Source organism: Lottia gigantea (genome assembly GCF_000327385.1).
Source record: "Lottia gigantea unplaced genomic scaffold LOTGIsca_100, whole genome shotgun sequence".
In the NCBI taxonomy this organism is placed as follows: Eukaryota; Metazoa; Mollusca; class Gastropoda; family Lottiidae; genus Lottia; species Lottia gigantea.
In genome coordinates this window covers 415,375-436,414 of record NW_008706748.1, presented here as the reverse complement: position 1 = coordinate 436,414, position 21,040 = coordinate 415,375, and the positions used below count along the sequence as shown (strand labels likewise).

Sequence of the window (21,040 nt, the reverse complement as noted above, 5' to 3'; positions counted from 1 at the left end):
TGAGGATCCCCTTATTAAATTAGTGAAGTCTCTTTGCATTTAAAATTTCAGATCAATCGATGCAAAAGCAAAAAAGTTGCAAAAAAATCGAAAAATTTGATCGAAAAAAGTGAGCGACGAATTTTCGAATTTCGTAATTTTTCAAGTGCTATCAGGTCAGAAATTACAGGTAGATTGTAAAAATGAAAACCCGAAGAAAATCGATGCAAAAATGCGCCTTCTAGAGCCGATTTGCGACTTTTTGCACATGTTGAACTGTGGCACTTCCGGTTTTGCAAAAATGTTCCAATTTATATTTATGCACATCGTCACCTATATAGAAGGTCTATGAAATTTGAAAAGTTGCTACAACTACTGCAGTCTAAGCTCGGGAAGGTGTGGACGAAACGAAAAAAAAAAAAAAAAAAAAAAAAAAAAAAAAGAATGGACATTTCGATAACAAACTGGGACTTTGCTGAAAGCAAAGTCCCACAAAAAAAAAAAAGAATTGACATTACGATAACAAACTGGGACAGTTGCTGAAAGCAAAGTCCCACAATAAAATATTCCTATCATCTTAAAGAGGACCATACGAAAAAAGAAATGTCGTTAGTACGCTTAAATGTTGTTACTTTTAATAGCCGCGAATATAATAATGCTAGGCCAAACAAGTACGTTCTATACGATATTCCGTGGTTCCATTTATCGGAAATTCACTTAATTTAACGACTTAAAAAATGGAACTCGAAAGCAGACAACAATACATGATAGACAAACAAGAAGAGTTTAAAATAAAGTTGAGACAGTGCAATACATGCAGGAAAACATGGAGTAGAATCGATTCTTTTTTCAAAACAGCGAGCACAGTTCTAACGGTAGGAGTAACGGTGGCAACGGCCGTGACTGGTGGATTAATGCTTCCGGTCATCGTCCCAGAATTACAAGAATTCAATGAAATTTTGGACAAATTCCATACAGAAATATCAGAGGTCAAAATAAAGAAATAATCAAAAATATATACTTAAAAAAATATGAATAAAATCGAACTTGCAGACGATGAAACATTGATAGAAAACGCCCTATTTTCCGATGTTATCAAGGCTATCTCTGATAAATTTAAAACATTCAAAGGACAAATTAAAATAGATGGAGAGATAGTCGAGGAAGGGAATCACAGACAATACATGTCACTCCTCGGTTTCAATGCCAAAACTTTTCACAATATCTTTTCAAATATGGACAAAAAATCCGATGCTTCCGATTGGTATTTTACAGGAAAAATAATTTTAATGAAAGACAATTTCCAAGAAATCAAAAGATCGAGAGTTGGTAGAGGAGGAACTGATCTACTAAAAAAGATCAATGAATACGAAGGCGAAAATTGTTACATACCTACAGATGGTCACTGCTTTGTAAAGTGCGTCAATCGTGTTTTAAACGAAGACTACACGAGAGAATTTCAAGAATTTCAAGAATTTCAATGGGTTTTCAAAAGCAAATAGAAAAGGAGTGATGACTTGTGCTAGAATGAAGGAATTCAACAAGAAATTTAACACTTCGTTTCAAATTTATAATCCCAAAAACAGACATTTTCATCCCAGAGACGTTCACGATGAATTAGATTGGGTTTTTTACTTACACAACTCGCATTTCTGTCTGATTAGAAGAAGCCAAAAAAGTTTGGGAATTCAAGAAATAGAAGACAATTACGAACAGGTGTGGAAAACGTGTAGAGACGATAACGCAGTAACACAGGTTTCACCCCTCAAACTAAACGTGCTTTCGAGTATGAGCGATGATGCGTTATTCGCTTGGGATTGCGAAACGTATTCAGAAAAAAACAGTCGAAGAGCAATTCCTTATGCCTGCACCTTAATTAATTTAGAAAAACTAAGAAAAAAGTTAGAAACGATAAAAAATATCTTTCCAAATATAAATCCTACTGATAATGTTCCAGAAGAATTTTATGATAAACTAATGAATGTAGTAGAACTATTTGTAGGTACAGATTGTATAGATCAAATGTTGAAATATTTAGGTCAATATGATAGAAAGAGATTAATATTAATTTCTCATAACGGTAGTGGTTTCGACAACTGGATCGTGCTTAAAAATGCAAAAAAAACTAACGCATTGCCCTTTAAAAACACCCAGAGGAATTCTATCTTTTCCTTTATCTAATCCATACACGGATGAAGATTTACAGAAAAAATGGAAAAGACAGAAAGAAATAAAGGGTAATTATTTACAACATATTAATTTCACGTGTTCCTATCAACACGAATCCTCTAGTTTGGCTGCATGGGGAAATTCTTCCAATCTCCCAGCGAATTTGAGAAAGATTGCCGACGCAGATATCGCTAAATACACGCAAGACAACTGGGAGGAATTGAGACACGAATGGCAACCTTACGCCAAGAGAGACACTCTCTGTTTGGGAGCTTGTTTGATAAAATACAACCAAGTCACGAAAGAAGTTGTAAACCAGAATATGTCCAATAATCTAACGGCTCCATCTTTATCTTTAAAGGGTTGGTATTATTTATATCATTACGATAAAGAAATGGTGGAAGAAGAATGGTATGAAACTACTAGAATGGTTGCGAAACATACCGAAAAAGAAAACGTAGAAAAAGTTTATTCGCACACTAATCCTTTTATAAGAAATTTTATCAGACGATCTATTAAAGGAGGAAGAGTTTCGGCAAATAGAAAATCATTTGAAACGAACAAAATGGATGAAATTTGTAACGTATTAAAGGAATATATTTCGCAAACAGAAAGTAATAACATAATTGATTTATTCAAAGAATACAGTGCAAGCACAAAAGACAAAACGGAGGTTCATTCGAGACTTAAAAAAATAGAATGTACTAAACTAATGGCATTTGATGCTAACGGTTTATACGCTTCCGCCATGTCGGATTTAGACAGTGAATATCCGAGAGCGGAAAGTGGAAGACCGTTTCTACCAGAAGAAGAAAAAGAATTTGTAAAACTCTTCAATAAACAAAAATTCAGACCTAGAACAGCTATTTTAACAGTGTGGTTTGACTATCCCAAAAACATGTTCTTCCAACCGATACCAGCTAAAGATAAAATCACTTTCACGAATAAAGAAGGTAAAAAGGAAACTGGTAACAAAATCAGGTTCAGAAATGGTTTCTGTCACGACGTTTTAACATCGGTCGATATTCAAGAAATAGTGAAAGCCGGTGGACGAATTATTAGAATATCAGATGGTATAGTTTACGAACAAAATTTTAAAACTTCACCCTATAGAGATTATATCTTAATTTTGAGAGATCTAAGAAATAAATATAAACGAGAAGGTAATATCGTGGGTAGTAATTGCATGAAATTATTAGGTAATTCCTTGTATGGTAAATCAATTCAGAAAGATATATTCACAACTAGACATTTATGGAATGAAGCAACTTTACAGGCCAACTTTGATTCACGCGTTAAAACCTATGAGAAAATTAATGATACTCAATATAGTGTTGAAACGGAATTGAAGAAAAAGAGATTACTACCGAAGATAGTAAATCTACACGACTAACACCTAGTCATTTGGGATCATTCGTTTTATCTCACAGTAAAAAAATAATGAACAATTTCATTCACGTCATAAATGGATTTTATAAACCCGAAATTTACTATACCGACACCGATAGTTTGTACATTTCATCCAAAAATTGGAAAAAACTAAACAGAGCTGGTTTGGTTTCCGAAAAAGACTATTGCAAAGGTAAAAACGATTACGGTGACGGTGGAATTATATTTGTTTTATATTTAGCACCAAAAGTAAAATACAACATCGTTTTGACTTCTGATGGTGTTTTAAAAGAAAAGAAAACGTTTAAACATTATTCTAATGATAAGATAAGTGTAGAAGATTACGTTCAGTTAGCAAGCGGACATGATGTGTCGAACGAATTTAATAAACCATGGGAAAAAAGTTTCACCAATGGAGTAGTTATTCCAAATGATAAACAAACTAAAGTTTTTAGAAGTTATTTGAATAATGTTAAAAGAAAACCACCAAACAGTGAAGGAATTATGTATCCTTACAACGACAAAGATGAGTATAGTTTTGAAGAAAACTATGAATTTGATGATTTCGATTATCTTACTATTCAAGAAGAGAATGAATATTGTTTTAAATGAAGTTGAATGACAATTTCTTCGTTGCCAAAGTCTATGAACCTGTTTTTACCGTCTTTGATTTCCAGATTTATATCTTTGATCATGAAAGAATTGACTGGTAAATAGGTCGTTTGAAACGGTTTCTCTATAATTCTGTATCCGATCGGCACCGTAAAAGTCGGTATGCTGTATATGATTTGGCGTTTGTGCTTGTTGAAAAATCCACCGTTGATCAAATTACAGTGAATGTTGATCACGTCGATGTCGTTCTCGATGTTGGCCTTGTGCTGCGCCAATGTCGATTGCGCGTATATTCGTTTATCGAACCCTAGTAACGCATTCAACGAATTTTCTACGTTGAAATCGACTTGACTGTTATTTCTCAAGATCAGTTTTATTTTGTTCAGATTCAAATTACCTTCGAATTCGATATTGTTTTTGCCGTTCAGGCTTCCTGCGTATTCGGATAGGTAATCGTTGATGGCCACGTATTCATAGCTTCCCGCTAGTAAGCTTATGGTTTTGAACGTAACTCCGTTATCCGTCGATATTTTTAGTTGATTGTTTTTTTCGTTGATGTTTCTTATGGAATTGTAAACGGAGAAATACTTTAATCCCAGTTCGTACTGTTTATTGCGATCGAGTTCATACTCGTAGTCTAGAGACAATTTAATGTCTGATTTATTCGAGGTGATAACGAACAATTGTTCTTTATTGGACATTTTTAATGACGTTTATATAGTCTTTTTTAGTGATGATTTTTTTCTCCAAAAGCCGTTTTAATATGCCATTGACTTCGTTGTATTGGCTGTCCAATTGATGACCTTCCTTCATGGCCGCTAATATTATTTCTAATCTATTAAGCATTCTTTATTGTTGTCGGATAAAAAAGTTATACCTTGTCCAGATGCCACCATATCTTCGAATTCGTCTATTTCTTGTATTATTGGTGGATACTCTTCTGCATAATCATCTACATCCTCTTGCTCAATAACTTTTGTTATATATAAATCAACTTCTTTCAATATTCTTGTTTCGGGTCCTGACTTTCTGATCGCATGTAGAAATTTTGAGTATGCTACTAAATCCTTGTAATCGGCAATTTCAACATCCTCGCCATTCATTAAATCTATTAACCCTCTCGTTAATGTAAATATAAAGTCTTTTGTGTCGATTTTGAATTGTGGTGAATTTCCACTAAATCTTATTCTAAAACCATTAAACAATAACCCCACTTCATCAATGATTGGTGAAATACTCTTTGGTAAATCTGGGTCAGGGTTTGAAAAAAGACGTTTTATATCATCTAATGTCTTAATTATAATACCATTATATTCAATCGCTTTGGGTTCTATATGAGGGGTGGGTTCTATAACGAGTCTCTTTTTAATATCTTCTTGACTTTTTAATATGGGTGAAATAGAGATTTTCCGTTAATCCGAGTTGTTGCAATCTGTTATTTTCAACTTGGGTCTTTATTTTTTTCTTAGCTTTGATATATTCTCTATTTCTTTTTAAAAAATTATTCCAATCCGTCATTTTTAAAAAAATAAAATTAACATATATCGATCATAACTCTTTCTCCCGCAGGTTTTCTAGTATTTACAAATACATATCCATGATCATCTGGGTTTCTCCATTGAGCTTTACAAACCTTTTTAAATGTATCTCTATCCTTTCCGTGATTTATAGACTGAATGATTTGAGATAAATCTTTATCATTTAATTCAAATAATAAAAAACAATTTGCATTTTTTCTATTGAATATAGAATCCATCCCGTAAAAAGATTGGGATTGGTATATGCAGTGACAGTTGTGATGTCTTCCTTTGGTGAAGAATTCTTGTTGAACAGTTTGATTTCTTTGCGCTATGCAGTCGTCAAACAATATTAAGTTCTTTCGATTGCTATCAATATTAGACAAGTCTAGATCATTAACATTTTTCGTAAGAAAAACTTTTATATCCGTTGGATTGAAAGATGGATTCTTTGATTTAATGAAGTTTTCTATGATATCTTTTATTTCCACTTCTTCTTCGTTTTCTTCGTAATATTGAAATATGTCTTGAACGTCTTTCTTTGGTAAATATTCTAAAGCTTTGAGGAATTGATAATACGATTGCTCTGGTGTTGTTGTGTAGATATACAGAGAATCGAATTCTAAACGGTTTGGTGTTGTCAACATGTTAAAAGTGAGATGAGTTTTCCCAGAACCTGAACTACCGCAAATACACATGAGCATTGGGTTACTAGGAAATATGTCCGAATGTTTGAATTTCTTGCCCATTTTTATTTATTACATTTTCGTACCAAAAATCACCCCGTTGCCTTTATACTTTGAAAGGAAGATTCCCTCGCCTGAAGGTATGTTTTTAAAAAATATGGCGTTGCCCTTGTGTTTGACCTTCATTTCTCCAGTGTCGATTTTATCTATTAATTTGCTTAATCCCTCTTTAACGGTTTTCTTGGTTTCTTCGCCAAATCTTTGTCCAAATTCTTTAACCGTCCCTAATATATCTCATACTCCCGAACCACCTCGTGCTTCTCTTTCCATTGCCAAATTGTGTCTACGCGCTTCGGCGTTTGCAGCGGCTTCAGCTTTCTTATCGTTGACAGCTTTGGATATCCCAGCAGCTCCACCAGCAGTTGCACCAGCTGCAGCTAAACCAGCAAAGATTAAAGGTAAGAAAGGTAAAAATCCACCTTTTTTAGTTAAATTCTCATCAATTCTTTCCAAGTCTATATCGTGTCTGACTTTGCAATGTTTGTATTTATCGATAATCTTTTGGGTTATATGCACTTTTTTACCGTTGTAAGTTATTAGAGTCGGCGAATTCGTTTCGATAGCTTCTATTATTTTCATAACTAAAGTTTCTGGTTTCATTTTTAAAGGGTGTTTTTTTATTCAATTCTTATCATTCTTCTATCTGATATTTTAATCAAATGTTTTGCTTCTTCCAGCAATAAACAGTAGCCGGTTACATCTCCTTGTGTTTTATCGATGTGAATATTTATGTTTACCCCTGTTTTGAAAAGATCTTCTTGATGGGCTGACAGATCGAAACAAAAGATTGGATGATTGAGTGAAAAATCTGTGTATTCAAACTGAGGCGTATTTCCAAACAATTCGCACATGTTTTTATAGTTTCTGTACAATTCGTTGTAATCTTTTTTGGAAGGATCAATTGTCAAAGGTTGATTGGGATAATTATCGTTGTTCAATCTGACTTGAACTGTGCGAATGATGGGATCTTGAGTATGGTTCAATGCCACTCTGAAAATGTTGTTGTTGTTTGTCTGAGAGTCTGGCAAGTTTTTGAAACCGACCATTAGATATCTCGCTGGTTTGACGGTGTTGGTGATTGGCCACGTGGTGGATTCTCCCGTTAAAGTCATGCTACCTACTTCGTTACGACGAAGAAAAGCAATTTCGATGTCTTTGGTTAAAAAGTTGAATATTCTCGTTTCCACTTCTACGGAAGGAGTGATTACCGGTATGTAAAGTTGGATATTCGTTATTTCCAATTTTGCGTCAGAGTTGTTTTCACCAAAGAATATCTTGTTGTCGTTGATTTCTCTTTGCAAATGAATTTTATACGGTAAACCTATGAAAACCTTTCTGTGTTCCAAAAGACCAAATAAAGGATACAACTTCCAATTAACGTAATTACCCCATCTGTTGTTCTCGACAACATTGTTGTATTGAAGCGCTCGTTTTTCAAATCCGTGATTTACTCCGCGAGTCACTCTTTCCAGTGTGTTTCTAGCAACAACTCTAACTCTAGCTAAATCGGCATCATTTGCAAGATTTCTTACCGGTTCTTTTAAAACTTCTCCGTCACCAACATCGGGAATCCATCCCGAAACTGAATCGTAGTTTTTGGGATACAGAACCGTTTTCAACATTGTGTCAAACTCGCCGGGTGTTTTATGGTCTCTATCGGATTTGAACCAGCTTCCAAAACCATTTCGCTGAATAAAGACGGAAAGAAGTTTCTAAAGTCGTATTGGTTTGTTGAATTCGATTCTGAGTGGCGTCTTTGATTTTGAAATCGCATCGGAAATGGGCATCGGAAATCAGCAACCAATTGGACAACGAATTAATTTCAAAGGTAACTCTTCCTCCGTCGTTTATTTGGGTCTTTGTCCCTACCGATGGTGAGATGATTACATAATCCTCTTTCTTCTTGTTGAACGAATATTGAATCGGATCATACAATTGAAAGATTGGATCCAATCTGTAATTTTTGCTTGCCATTTTTATCCAATGATTTTAAACCCTTTTCCTTGTTTTTCTAGGGCTTGTCGTTCTAGTCTCTTGTTTCTTAGTTCTCTTATTAACTGCAGTTCTTTAAGTTCGTCAGATTTTTTCACTGCATCGCTAATATTTACTCCTGCTTTTGCCACAGATTCAAGAGCTTGCGCTTCTGAGGAAATGAGGGATTTGTTGTTTGAGACAAAGTTGGCCACTTTGGGGATGAGAGATGTTAGCGCAGAGAAGAAACCGTCTCCTTCGAATTTTTTTTGTTCATGTTTTAAAATTAAAGACATTTTCATTTTTTTTAATGCGGTTATTTTATACTGTATTATTATTAGTGATTCTTGTCTGTGGTTTGGGTAATTTATAATACAGTTTGGGAGGAATCTGTTATGATATATTTTTTTAACAGTTTGGGAAGTCTGTTATAATACATTTTTAACAGTTTGGGGAAGTCTGTTATAATACATTTTAACAGTTGTGTCTTTTCGGATATGACGCATTGAAAAAGCTGCGCATGCACAGAAGTGAAACGCATCATATCCGAAAAGACATATACCTTCCATCTCAAAAACCGGATCAAACTGGATGCGCTATATCAGAAAACACATATACTACTGTTGTGTAATCACAATGGCTGAATACAGGCTGCATTTAATAAAAAAAATACTTTTTAACTGGTATGAAACAGGGTGAAATTTTACAATCATTATCTGAGAGAAATTTGAAACGATTATGAAACAATCTAACCGACATCCAGAAAAACTGTGGGTAGATAAAGGAAGTGAATTTATAACAAAAATATGAAATCTCTAGGATTTGAAATTTACAGCACGCATAATGAAGGTAAAGCTGTAGTAATAGAAAGATTTAACATGACTCTAAAAATTAAATTATTCAAAAAGTTCACGGAATTGAAATCCCAAAAATGGCTTAAAATATTACCAGAGGTTGTAGATGAATACAATAACAAATTTCATTCATCCATAGGTATTACACCAACACAAGCCTCAAATAATCCAAATATTATATAAGTCAATTCACACACAAAATATCGCGTTCGTATTTTCAAATATAAAAGCAAATTCGAAAAAGGTTACGTTGGATTTTGGACAAACGAATATTTATCGTAGATAAAGTAAACACCACATCACCTCCAACATATGAATTAATCGATCAAGACAAAGAACAAATCATAGGTAGGTTTTATCAAAACGAACTTCAAAAAACTGACTTTTAAAAATGAATATCTTTCTCGATAAATACGGAACCGATACAACTACAAACTTGCAACTTATGAAATGGGCAAATGAGTTAAATATATCACCGTTTTATCATTGTATGAGAGATGAAATAAATAATCTCAAATATAAGAAAGGTAAATTTTATGCGATAACAAATATACATACTTCAGATCAAAAAGGAGTTCATCACTCTGCTTTATACAAAGACTCTTTAAATAACTTTTATTTCTTCGATTCTTTTGGATTAGAACCCACTGAAGAGATAGTGAAATTAACTAATAAACCAATCAAATGTTCAACATTTCAATTTCAATTACCGGGTCAAAAATTTTGTGGTCAACTTTCACTTTGGGTTTTATATCAGTTGAGTTTAGGAAAACAATTTGAAGAAATTATAATAAATTTAACTTAATAAAAATGGCGAATAAATTTGGATTAGGTTCTTTACCTTTAGATACTAAAAAACCTAACACAACAACATAAATAATAAATAAAGCAAAACCTTACTTTGTGGATCAAATTAGAGACAAACTTCAAGGTGATTTAGATATGAATAATTTTACCATAACTATTTTAAAATTACCAGAAAATGATTATGACGCTGTTCACAAGAAATATTTAATGGATCGATCAAATTTAATTGAAGTAAATAAAGAACATTTAAAAGAAAGAATAGGCGATGTGAAAAGATACTTCAAACGACAAATAAATAATAAAGATTTTATTGATGATACTAATTTACAACAAGAAGTAACAAGTTTGAAAAGTTTTATTGAAGAACAATTACTTAATGTAGTGGATAAAACTCAATTAGAAAATTTAACATTATTAATATCTAAATTAGATGATAAGATAACAAAAAAAAATAGACCTTAAACAACTAATAGATAATGTTAAACCAGGTATAAGTGAAGAAAACTTAACTGAATTAGAAACCAAACTCAATGATAATAGTGAAATAGATGCTATTCAAAAACAATTACTCAATTTAGTAGATAAAACTCAGTTACAAAATTTGAAATCATAAATATCTAAATTAGATGATAAGATAACAAAACAAAAAATAGATCTTAAACAGCTAATAGATAATATTAAACCAGGTATAAGTGAAGATGAATTAGCCGCATTAGAAACCAAACTCAATGATAATAGTGAAAAAGTCGCCATTCAACAACAATTAGACAATCTAGTAGATAAAACTCAGTTAGAAAGTTTTAGTTCATTATTATCTAATTTAGATGATAAGATAACAAAACAAAAAATAGATCTTAAACAAATGATAGCCAATATTAATCCAGGTATAAGTGAAGAAAAATTAACTGAATTAGAAACCAAACTCAATGATAATAGTGAAATAGTCGCCATTCAACAACAATTAGTTAATGTAGTAGATAAAACTCAATTTCAAAATTTAAGATCATTAATATCTAATTTAGATGATAAGGTAACAAAGCAAAAAATAGATCTTAAACAATTAATAGATAATATTAAACCAGGTATAAGTGAAGAAAAATTAACTGAATTAGAAACCAAACTCAATGATAATAGTGAAATAGTCGCCATTCAACAACAATTAGTTAATGTAGTAGATAAAACTCAATTTCAAAATTTAAGATCATTAATATCTAATTTAGATGATAAGGTAACAAAGCAAAAAATAGATCTTAAACAATTAATAGATAATATTAAACCAGGTATAAGTGAAGAAAACTTAACTGAATTAGAAACCAAACTCAATGATAATAGTGAAATAGATGCTATTCAAAAACAATTACTCAATCTAGTAGATAAAACTCAATTAGAAAATTTAAAATCATTAATATCTAAATTAGATTATAAGATAGGAAAACAAAAAATAGATCTTAAACAACTAATAAATAATATTAAACCAGGTATAAGTGAAGACACATGGCAAAAGGAATCAACTGCTCTAGAAACTAAATTTAAAACTGAATTAAAAAAAGAACTAACAAATATTAATCAACTGATACAAAATATTTATGATAGCGAGATTCAACAACAGATAACTACTATTAATAACGAAGTTTTAAAACAGGAAAAAAATATAGCCACATTAGAAAAACATCTCAAGGAAAATAAAAAATTATATTATTTCAATCTTCCAGTTTTCAGTGTGAGAAATACTGAACGTATTCCTACAAGTGAAACAACATTTCAGTTGGAAGGATATGGATTTATATTAAAAATAAAAGTATTTTCATATATAAGTGGAAACGTTAAAAACATATTTGATGATTCAGGAAACTTTAATTTCCGATGTAAATCTCTAATTGAAATTCTTTTTCCTGTAAAAGTTAAAATCGATTCAATCTTCTTCTCTCATCCATCTAACTATTTTAACGCCAGTAAGATTTTCGAATTTATCAAAGATGGTGAATATGTTGAAAATAAAGATTTGGAAGTTAATGATGAAAACAACAAGCCTAATCATATGTATGAAATTAAAACAAATGGAAAATATATAGACACCTTTAGAATGTCAATAATACCAGACAATGACAGCGATATTCTTTCAATAGGTAATTTTGATATGATATTAAAGACGGAAAGCTCACCATCGATAAACATTATTAGAAATCCAACTCCACAAAAACCACACACAATAAAGAGTTATACGTTTTTAAGAACATTAGACTTTGAATATGTAAAACTATATTTTGTTAATACTAGTTTTTCACTCAATGTACGAAAATATTATCCTGATTTACCTCAATTGATATTCACAAAAGTCAACAAGATAAAGAATTTATAATATTTTCATCAATAATTGAACGTCATGAAGGAGATAGTAATAAAGAAGTTGGTGGTATATATACTTGTAAATGTAGTATAGAGATTAATATTGAAAAAAAAAATTTACAGTTCATCTAAATAAGATTAATAATTCGAAAGAAGAAATATCATTAGCATCTGTAAAAGTTACTATTTTTACACCCGAAGTAATGATAACAGATAAACGAAAAATAATAGGAGGAGGTATAGAGATTAAAGGGTTCCCTATTGTAAATATTGAACAATATCCATCTTTTTCTTTATCAGAAATTCACTTAATTTAATGTCTTAAAAATGGAACTCGAAAGTAGACAACAATATATGATAGACAAACAAAACGAGTTAAAAGTAAAACTAGAACAATATAATAAATGTAAGAAAAGATGGATTAGAATTGATTCTGTTTTTAAAACACTGAGTGTAGTTCTAACAGTAGTTCTAACAACAACTGCAACGGCTGTAACTGGTGGATTAATGGTTCCAATACTTATCCCACTGTATTAGCCATAATTACTGCTATTCAAACTTCATCTTGTGGGTTGATTGCTATAGGTTATACATCAAAACAGGAATCTTATTATAAAAAGAAAACAGAAATTTTAAATACATATCTTAATAAATTATTTAAATTTTTCGAAAGATCAAGAGAAGATAAGAACATAACAATAGAAGAATTGGAAAAATTCAATGAAATTCTAGAAAAATTTGAGATGGAAATATCAACAATAAAAGTTAAAAAAAATACTTAAAAATAGATCATTAAAAAAGCATATATAAAAAAATATGAATGAATCAATTGAAATTAATGATAATGAAACATTCATAGAAAACGTGTTATTTTCAAATATTATCAAGGTTGTTTCCAATAAATTTTTAACATTTAAAGGACAAATTGAAATAGATGGAAAGCACAAACAATTTATGAAACTTCTTGGTTTTAATGCCAAAACTTTTCATACTATCTTTAGAAATATGGAAGAAAAATCTGACCCTTCTGGTTGGTACTTTACAGGAAGTATCTTTTTACTTAAAGACAATTTTAAAGAAATTAAAAGATGGAAGAGGAACTGAACTACTCAAAAAAATTTTGGGTATTAAAGAAATAGAAGATAATTATGAACAAGTTTGGAAAACGTGTAGAGACGATAACGCAGTAACACAGGTTTCACCTCTGAAACTAAACGTGTTTTCAAGTATAAGTGATGCTGGGTTATTTGCTTGGGATTGTGAAACGTATTCAGAAAGTGAAACGCGTAAAGCAATTCCTTATGCGTGTACGTTAATTAATTTAGAAAAACTAAGAAAAGTGTTAGACAGAATAAATAATCTCTGTCCAGATTTAAATCTTACAGATAATGTTCCAGAAGAATTTTATGATAAACTAATGAAAATAGTAGAAATATTTGTAGGTACAGATTGTATAGATCAAATGTTGAAATATTTAGGTGAATATGATAGGAAGAGATTAATATTAATTTCTCATAACGGTAGCAATTTTGATAACTGGATCGTGCTTAAAAATATAAAAAAAAACTAACACAATGCCCTTTAAAAACACCCAGATGAATTCTATCTTTACCTTTATCTAATCCATACACAGATGAAGATTTACAGAAAAAATGGAAAAGACAGAAAGAAATAACAAGTAATAATAATTATTTAAAACATATTAATTTCACATGTTCCTATCAACATGAAACATCTAGTTTGGCGGCATGGGGAAATTCATCTAATCTACCAATGAATTTGAGAAAGATCACTGATATCGGTATTTCAAAATACACCAAAGATAACTGGGAATCTTTAAGACACGAATGGGAACCTTACGCTAAAAGAGATACGTTATGTCTTGGAAGTTGTTTGATAAAATATAACCAAGTCACGAAAGAAGTTGTAAACCAAAATATGTCCAATAATCTAACGGCTCCATCGTTATCTTTTAAGGGTTGGTATTATTTGTATCATTACGATAAAGAAATGGTTGAAGAAGAATGGTATGAAACTACTCGAATGGTTCCGAAACATACTCACACTAATCCTTTTATAAGACATTATATCAGACGATCTATTAAAGGAGGAAGAGTTTCGGCAAATAGAAAAATATTTGAAACGAACCAAATGGATGAAATTTGTAATGTATTTAAGGAATTTATTTCACAAAGTGAAACACGAAGTGAAACTGAAAGTATTTCACAAAGTGAAACACAAAGTGATAATTCAAAAAGAGATAACATAATTAATCTATTCAACACCTAGTCATTTGGGATCGTTCGTTTTATCTCACAGTAAAAAAAATAATGAATAATTTCATTCATGTAATAAATGGATTTTATAAACCTGCACTGATAGTTTATACATTTCATCTAGAAATTGGGATAAATTAAATCGAGCTGGGTTGGTATCTGAAAATGAATATTGTAAAGGCAAGAATGATTATGGTGATGGTGGAATCATATTTACCTATATAATCAAGACGAGAATGAAGAGTGATTAATTACTCAATAGATTTAGTTCTTTTGTTTTAAATGAAGTTGAATTACAATTTCTTCGTTACCAAAATCAATAAACCTATTTTTACCATCTTTGATTTCCAGATTTATATTTTTAATCATGAACGAATTAAGTGGTAAATATGTTGTTTGAAATGGTTTCTCTATAATTCTATATCCAATCGGTACAGTGAATGTTGGAATACTGTAAATAATCTGACGTTTGTGTTTATTGAAAAATCCACCGTTTATTAAATTACAGCGAATATTAATGACGTCGATATCATTCTCGATATTAGCTTTATGCGGCGCTAAAGTGGATTGTGTGTATATTTGCTTATCAAATCCTAATAAAGTATTCAAAGAATTTTCTACGTTGAAATCAACTTGACTCTTATTTCTCAATATCAATTTTATTTTGTTCAGATTCAAATTACCTTCGAATTCAATATTGTTTTTACCATTAGCACTTTCCGCATATTCAGATAGATATTCGTTTATTGCAACGTATTCATAGCTTCCTGGTAGTAAACTTATGGTTTTGAATGTAGCTTCGTTATCTGTTGATATTTTCATTTGGTTATTATTTTCGTTGATATTTCTAATGGAATTGTAAACAGAGAAATACTTTAATCCCAATTCATATTCTTGATTGCGATCGAGTTCGTACTCATAATCTAGAGACAATTTAATGTCTGATTTATTTGAAGTGATAACGAATAATTGTTCTTTATTTGGCATTTTTTCAATGACTATTTTTATTGGATAATTTTATCAATTACGGTTTTATAATCATTTTTATCTATAATACCTTTTCTCTAGGAATATTTTTAATATACAATTTACTTCATTATATTGTCTGTCTGAACGATGACCTTCTTTCATTGCTGCTAATATTATTTCTAATCTATTAAGTAGTTCCTCGTTGTTGTCGGATAAAAACGTTATACCTTGTCCACTGTTTTCTCTGGCTATCTCCCCTTCCAATTCGTCTATTTCATGGTCAGATACGATATCTTCGAATTCGTCTATTTCATGTATGATTGGATTGTCTTCAGCATATTCATCATCTTGATTAATAGCTTTTATATATAGATCAACTTCTTTTAATCTTCTTGTTTCGGGCCCCGTCATTCTTATCGTATGTAGAAATTCTGAGTATTCTACTAAATCCTTGTAATCGGCAATATCAACATCCCCCCATTCATTAAATCTATTAATCCTTCTGTTAATATAAATATAAATTGTTTTGTATCGATTTTGAATATTGGTGAATTTGCACTAAATCTTATTCTAAATCCATTAAACAATAACCCTTCATTATCAACAATTGGTGTAATGCTCTTTTGGTAAATCTGGCTTTGGATTTGAAAAATAACGTTTTATATCATCTAAGGTCCTAATTATAATACCATCATATTCAATCGGTTCGGGGTGATGAGGTTCTATATGAAGTGTGGGTTCTATAGGAGACTCGAGTCTCTTTTTAATATCTTCTTGACTTTTTAATATTGGTTGAAATAGAGTTTGTAGATTTTCTGCTAATCCAAGTTGTTGTAATCTGTTATTTTCAACTTGGGTCTTTATTTTATTCTTAGCTTTGATATATTGTCTATTTCTTTTTATGATATTATTCCATTCACCCATTTTTAAAGAAATAAAATTAACATATGTCTTTCACCTGCAGGTTTTCTAGTATTAACGAATATATATCCATGATCATCTGGGTTTCTCCATTGTGCTTTACAATCCTTTTTGAATGTATCTCTATCCATTCCGTGATTAATTGACTGAATAATTTGAGATAACTCTTTGTCGTTCGATTCGAATAATAAAAAACAATTTGCATTTTTTCGAATGAACATTGCATCCATACCGCAGAAAGATTGGGATTGGTATATGCAGTGAGAGTTGTGATGTCTTCCCTTCGTGAAGAATTCTTGTTGAACAGCTTGATTTCTTTGTGCTACACAGTCGTCAAACACTATTAAGTTCTTTCGCTCACTATCAATTTTAGACAAATCTAAATCATTAACATTTTTCGTAAGAAAAACTTTTATATTCGTTGGATTGAAAGATGGATTCTTTTCTTTTATATATATATCTAAGATTTCTTTTATTTTTATCTCATCGTTGTCTTCATAATATTTAAATATGTTCTGAACGTCTTTCTTTGGTATATATTCTAAAGCTTTGAGGAATTGATAATACGATTGTTCTGGTGTAGTTGTGTAGATATATAATGAATCAAAATCTAAAAGTTTTGGTGTTGTCAACATGTTAAAGGTTAAATAAGTTTTCCCAGAACCCGAGCTTCCACAAATACACATAAGCATTGGGTTACTAGGAAATATTTCTGAATGATTAAATTTCTTTCCCATTTTTTATTCTATATTTCCAAAAATCACTCCTTCTCCTTATATTTTGAAAGAAAGATTCCCTCTCCAGAACGTTTGTTTTTAAAAACTATGGCATTACCCTTATGTTTGACCTTATCATTTCTCCTGTGTCGATTTTATCTATTAGATTACTTAATCCCTCTTTAACAGTTTTCTTGGTTTCTTCACTAAATCGATTTCCAAAGTCTTTAACTGTCCCTAATATATACTACTCCCGAACCTTGTGCTATCTTTTCCATTTCCATATTATGTCTACGTTTTTCACTTTTTTCAGCATCAGCTGCTTTTTTGGCGTTGGCTGCTTTGACTGCGGCAGATATCCCACCAGTTGCTGCACCAGCCGCGGCCAGGCCAGCAAATATCAAAGGTAGGAAAGGTAAAAATCCACCTTCCTTTACACTCTTGTCAATTCTTTTCAAATCGATATCATCTCTAACTTCACAATGTTTATATTTATCAATAATTTTTTTAGATATTTTAATCCTTTTACCATTGTATGTTATTGTAGTTGGTGATTCCGTTTCGATAGCTTCTATTATTCTTTTTACTAAAGTTTCTGGTTTCATTTTTAAGAGGGTAATTTAAATGATTATTCTATACGAATCATCCGTCTGTCGGATATTTTAATTAAATGTTTTGCTTCTTCCAATAATAAACAATAACCGGTTACATCTCCTTGTGTTTTTTCAATATGAATATTTATATTCACCCCTGTTTTGAAAAGATCTTCTTAATGAGCTGATAGATCAAAACAGAAGATTGGGTGATTAAGTGCAAAATCTACATATTCAAACTGAGGTGAATTTCCAAATAATTCACACATATTTTATAGTTTCTATACAATTCATTATAATCCCTCGTGGATGGATTAATTGTTAAAGGTTGGTTAGGAAAATTATCGTTGTTTAATCTTACTTGAACTTTACGGATTAAAGGATCTTGAATTTGGTTCATTGCTACTCTAAAGATATTATTGTTATTCGTTTGAAAATCTGGTAAGTTCTTGAAACCAACCATTAAATATCTTACTGGTTTAATAGTGTTAGTGATTGGCCATGTGGTGGATTCTCCAGTTAAAGTCATGCTACCCACTGTATTACGATGAAGAAAAGCTATTTCAATATCTTTAGTTAATGAGTTGAATATTCTCGTTTCTACTTCAATTGATGGTGTTATTACGGGTATGTAAAGTTGGAGATTCATTATTTCTAATTTTGCATCTGAAGCATTCTCTCCAAAGAATATCTTATCATCATTGATTTCTCTTTGTAGATGAATTTTATTTGGTAACCCTATGGAAACCTTTCTGTGTTCCAACCGACCGAATAAAGGGTATAATTTCCAATTTACGTAATTACCCCACCTATTATTCTCAACAACATTATTGTACAGAACTTTTTTTATTGTGTTTCGAGCAATAGCACTCATTCTATCTTCATTTGCATCATCAGGAAAGAAGCAGCCAATTCGATAATGAATTAATCTCGAAAGTGACCCTACCTCCATCATTTAGTTGAGACCTAGAGCCAACGGTTGGTGATATGATAATGTAATCCTCTTTTTTCTTATTAAACGAATAACGAATTGGATCATATAATTGAAAGATCGGATCTAATCTGTAATTTTTTTCTGCCATTTTTAAAGATAGGTTTTACCCTATTATTTGAAACCATTTACCCCCATGGAAATGCAGGAAGAATAACAAAAAACCAAAGTAAGTTTTAATAAATACAAGGAAATTTAAAACATAAACAATTACGTTGATATACACTTCTACTAGATATTCTTCAGATTTTTCTCCCCTCTTACACTATCATCAGTCATAGTTCAAGGGTCAAGTGTCACGACCGCTCCTAGTAGAATCGGTAGATATACGTCACATATTTTATCCTTTTCCAAAACGCTTGTTCTTCGGCACTTCCATTTTCGAAATCTGTATCGACAATTTTGAATCATCGGATATTTGTCACAGAGTTTGGTAGTATCCCCCACTGCCTGCGATGGTTTAAATATTCTTCGTGATATGAAATGTTGACATCTATTAAACCTGTGTCTGGAATAGAACAAAATTGATATTTTGAAAAACAACAAATAACATGTCATCTTAATTCCACTCTCTCGTCTTATGATTAAATCAGACAAAGAACATCCCTTGATTTTGTATGATTAAATTCCTAATCTTCCAGCGTAACAAAAATTGAGACACTACTAACAGTTGAGAGTCTAGACTGTCTGTGCTGACGTGGCATGGGCGGAATGTTATATGTCAATATAACCATCTGTTACTTAGTGACAATAATAGTCAAGACGACTGATTGTTACCAGGCGTTGAAGATAATTATTGAATCAATGATAAATCAATAAAACTAACCGTGTATAAACTGGTTGGTATTTTACTTTGAAGTAAACAAACAACAGTGTTACCTCCCATTAATCAGTTAAGTTTCTAAATTCTTTGTGTATTTCATCTGCTAATCCCATACCCATTTTCATCTTTGCTTTCAAGAGTTTAATGATTAATGCCCTTTGAATTCTCTCTTTAAAAGTTGGATTTGGAATATTTTCAAGTTCGATTATCATTTGTTTGTCTGCTTCGTGTCTGAATGTTATGTCTTTATTTCTGTATAGTATATCGTGTTTAAGTGCAGCGGCGTCAACTCTATTGACTTGTTCTTCACCGGGTTTTGGTTTATCGTTTTCGTCTAATCGCAGATCTAACCTTGTACCTGGACCAGTGTAATTATGACCGGGAAGATGTTTTTCTCTGGGGTATTTTGCCCATGGAAATCCGGGAAGAGAACCTAATGATTTTTGAATGTCAGAACCGAAATAAGTTTTAGGAGTTTGAGCAATTATCATTGACATTTTTATCCAATAATTTTAAAACCATTGCCTTTTTTGTTTTCTAATCTTTTATTTCGCATTTCTCTTATATGTTGTAATTCTTTCAACTCGTTAGATCTTTTCACTGTTTCGCTTATATTTATTCCTGCTTTTGCTACAGATCCAAGAGCTTGCGCTTCTGAGGAAATGAGGGATTTGTTGTTTGAGACAAAGTTGGTCACTTTTGGGATGAGAGATGTTAGAGCTGAGAAGAATCCGTCTGCTTCGAATTTGTGTTGTTCGTGTTTTAAAATTAAACTCATTCTGTTTTAAATGAGTTAATTTAAAGATATTATTGGGCTGAGGCGCTTGGGGGTTGGTAAACTGGTAAGCTCCGGATTTATTAACTGTGTGCCTGGTGGGGTTGTTTGTTTGGTGGGCTTGCAGGCGCTGTGGGCAAAAGAGTAGTAATAGAACATATAGATAGGGGGCACTTTGGTATAATTCATAAAAAAAAAAATCGCTTTTTGACATTTTTTTATAACCCTAACCCAAGTGCCCCCTATCTATATGTTCTATTACTACTACTGTGACCAATATACCCTGTGCCCGTATTACTGTGACCAATATAGCCTGTGGCTGTATTACTGTGACCATAATACCCTGTGCCCGTATTACTGTGACCAATATACCCTGTGCCCGTATTACTGTGACCAATATACCATGTGCCCGTATTACCGAGACCATAATACCCTGTGCCCGTATTACTGTGACCATAATACCCTGTGCCCGTATTACTGTGACCAATATACCCTGTGCCCGTATTACTGTGACCAAAATACCTTATGCCCAAAATACCTTGTGCCCGTATTATTATGACCAAAATACCTTATGCCCATATTACTG

General features: G+C 31.7%; 9 protein-coding genes across 9 annotated transcripts; 3 read left to right on the top strand and 6 right to left on the bottom strand.

Moving 5' to 3' along the window:
- Positions 1–1,491: 1,491 nt before the first annotated feature.
- On the top strand, positions 1,492–3,541 carry LOTGIDRAFT_170542 (hypothetical protein; the record flags this gene model as incomplete). The annotated part of the gene is made up of 2 exons (XM_009046357.1): positions 1,492–1,981; positions 2,064–3,541. The coding sequence occupies 2 exons, from the start codon at positions 1,492–1,494 to the stop codon at positions 3,539–3,541; spliced, it is 1,968 nt and encodes a 655-aa protein (XP_009044605.1).
- Positions 3,542–5,683: 2,142 nt separating this feature from the next.
- LOTGIDRAFT_135759 (hypothetical protein) lies at positions 5,684–6,415 on the bottom strand (the record flags this gene model as incomplete). Its single annotated transcript, XM_009046356.1, has 1 exon — positions 5,684–6,415. One exon carries the CDS (start codon positions 6,413–6,415, stop codon positions 5,684–5,686), a length of 732 nt encoding a protein of 243 aa, XP_009044604.1.
- A 231-nt stretch (positions 6,416–6,646) lies between these two features.
- Positions 6,647–7,012, bottom strand: LOTGIDRAFT_170540 (hypothetical protein; the record flags this gene model as incomplete). Its single annotated transcript, XM_009046355.1, has 1 exon — positions 6,647–7,012. The coding sequence occupies one exon, from the start codon at positions 7,010–7,012 to the stop codon at positions 6,647–6,649; it is 366 nt and encodes a 121-aa protein (XP_009044603.1).
- A 2,616-nt stretch (positions 7,013–9,628) lies between these two features.
- LOTGIDRAFT_170539 (hypothetical protein) lies at positions 9,629–12,403 on the top strand (the record flags this gene model as incomplete). The annotated part of the gene is made up of 2 exons (XM_009046354.1): positions 9,629–9,764; positions 10,731–12,403. The coding sequence occupies 2 exons, from the start codon at positions 9,629–9,631 to the stop codon at positions 12,401–12,403; spliced, it is 1,809 nt and encodes a 602-aa protein (XP_009044602.1).
- Positions 12,404–13,363: 960 nt separating this feature from the next.
- LOTGIDRAFT_170538 (hypothetical protein) lies at positions 13,364–14,679 on the top strand (the record flags this gene model as incomplete). Its single annotated transcript, XM_009046353.1, has 2 exons — positions 13,364–13,832; positions 14,024–14,679. The coding sequence occupies 2 exons, from the start codon at positions 13,364–13,366 to the stop codon at positions 14,677–14,679; spliced, it is 1,125 nt and encodes a 374-aa protein (XP_009044601.1).
- A 251-nt stretch (positions 14,680–14,930) lies between these two features.
- Positions 14,931–16,046, bottom strand: LOTGIDRAFT_170537 (hypothetical protein; the record flags this gene model as incomplete). The annotated part of the gene is made up of 2 exons (XM_009046352.1): positions 14,931–15,513; positions 15,724–16,046. The coding sequence occupies 2 exons, from the start codon at positions 16,044–16,046 to the stop codon at positions 14,931–14,933; spliced, it is 906 nt and encodes a 301-aa protein (XP_009044600.1).
- A 515-nt stretch (positions 16,047–16,561) lies between these two features.
- On the bottom strand, positions 16,562–17,293 carry LOTGIDRAFT_135816 (hypothetical protein; the record flags this gene model as incomplete). The annotated part of the gene is made up of 1 exon (XM_009046351.1): positions 16,562–17,293. One exon carries the CDS (start codon positions 17,291–17,293, stop codon positions 16,562–16,564), a length of 732 nt encoding a protein of 243 aa, XP_009044599.1.
- A 206-nt stretch (positions 17,294–17,499) lies between these two features.
- On the bottom strand, positions 17,500–17,877 carry LOTGIDRAFT_170536 (hypothetical protein; the record flags this gene model as incomplete). The annotated part of the gene is made up of 1 exon (XM_009046350.1): positions 17,500–17,877. One exon carries the CDS (start codon positions 17,875–17,877, stop codon positions 17,500–17,502), a length of 378 nt encoding a protein of 125 aa, XP_009044598.1.
- A 1,261-nt stretch (positions 17,878–19,138) lies between these two features.
- On the bottom strand, positions 19,139–20,176 carry LOTGIDRAFT_170535 (hypothetical protein; the record flags this gene model as incomplete). The annotated part of the gene is made up of 2 exons (XM_009046349.1): positions 19,139–19,364; positions 20,031–20,176. 2 exons carry the CDS (start codon positions 20,174–20,176, stop codon positions 19,139–19,141), a joined length of 372 nt encoding a protein of 123 aa, XP_009044597.1.
- Between the last annotated feature and the right edge of the window lie 864 nt (positions 20,177–21,040).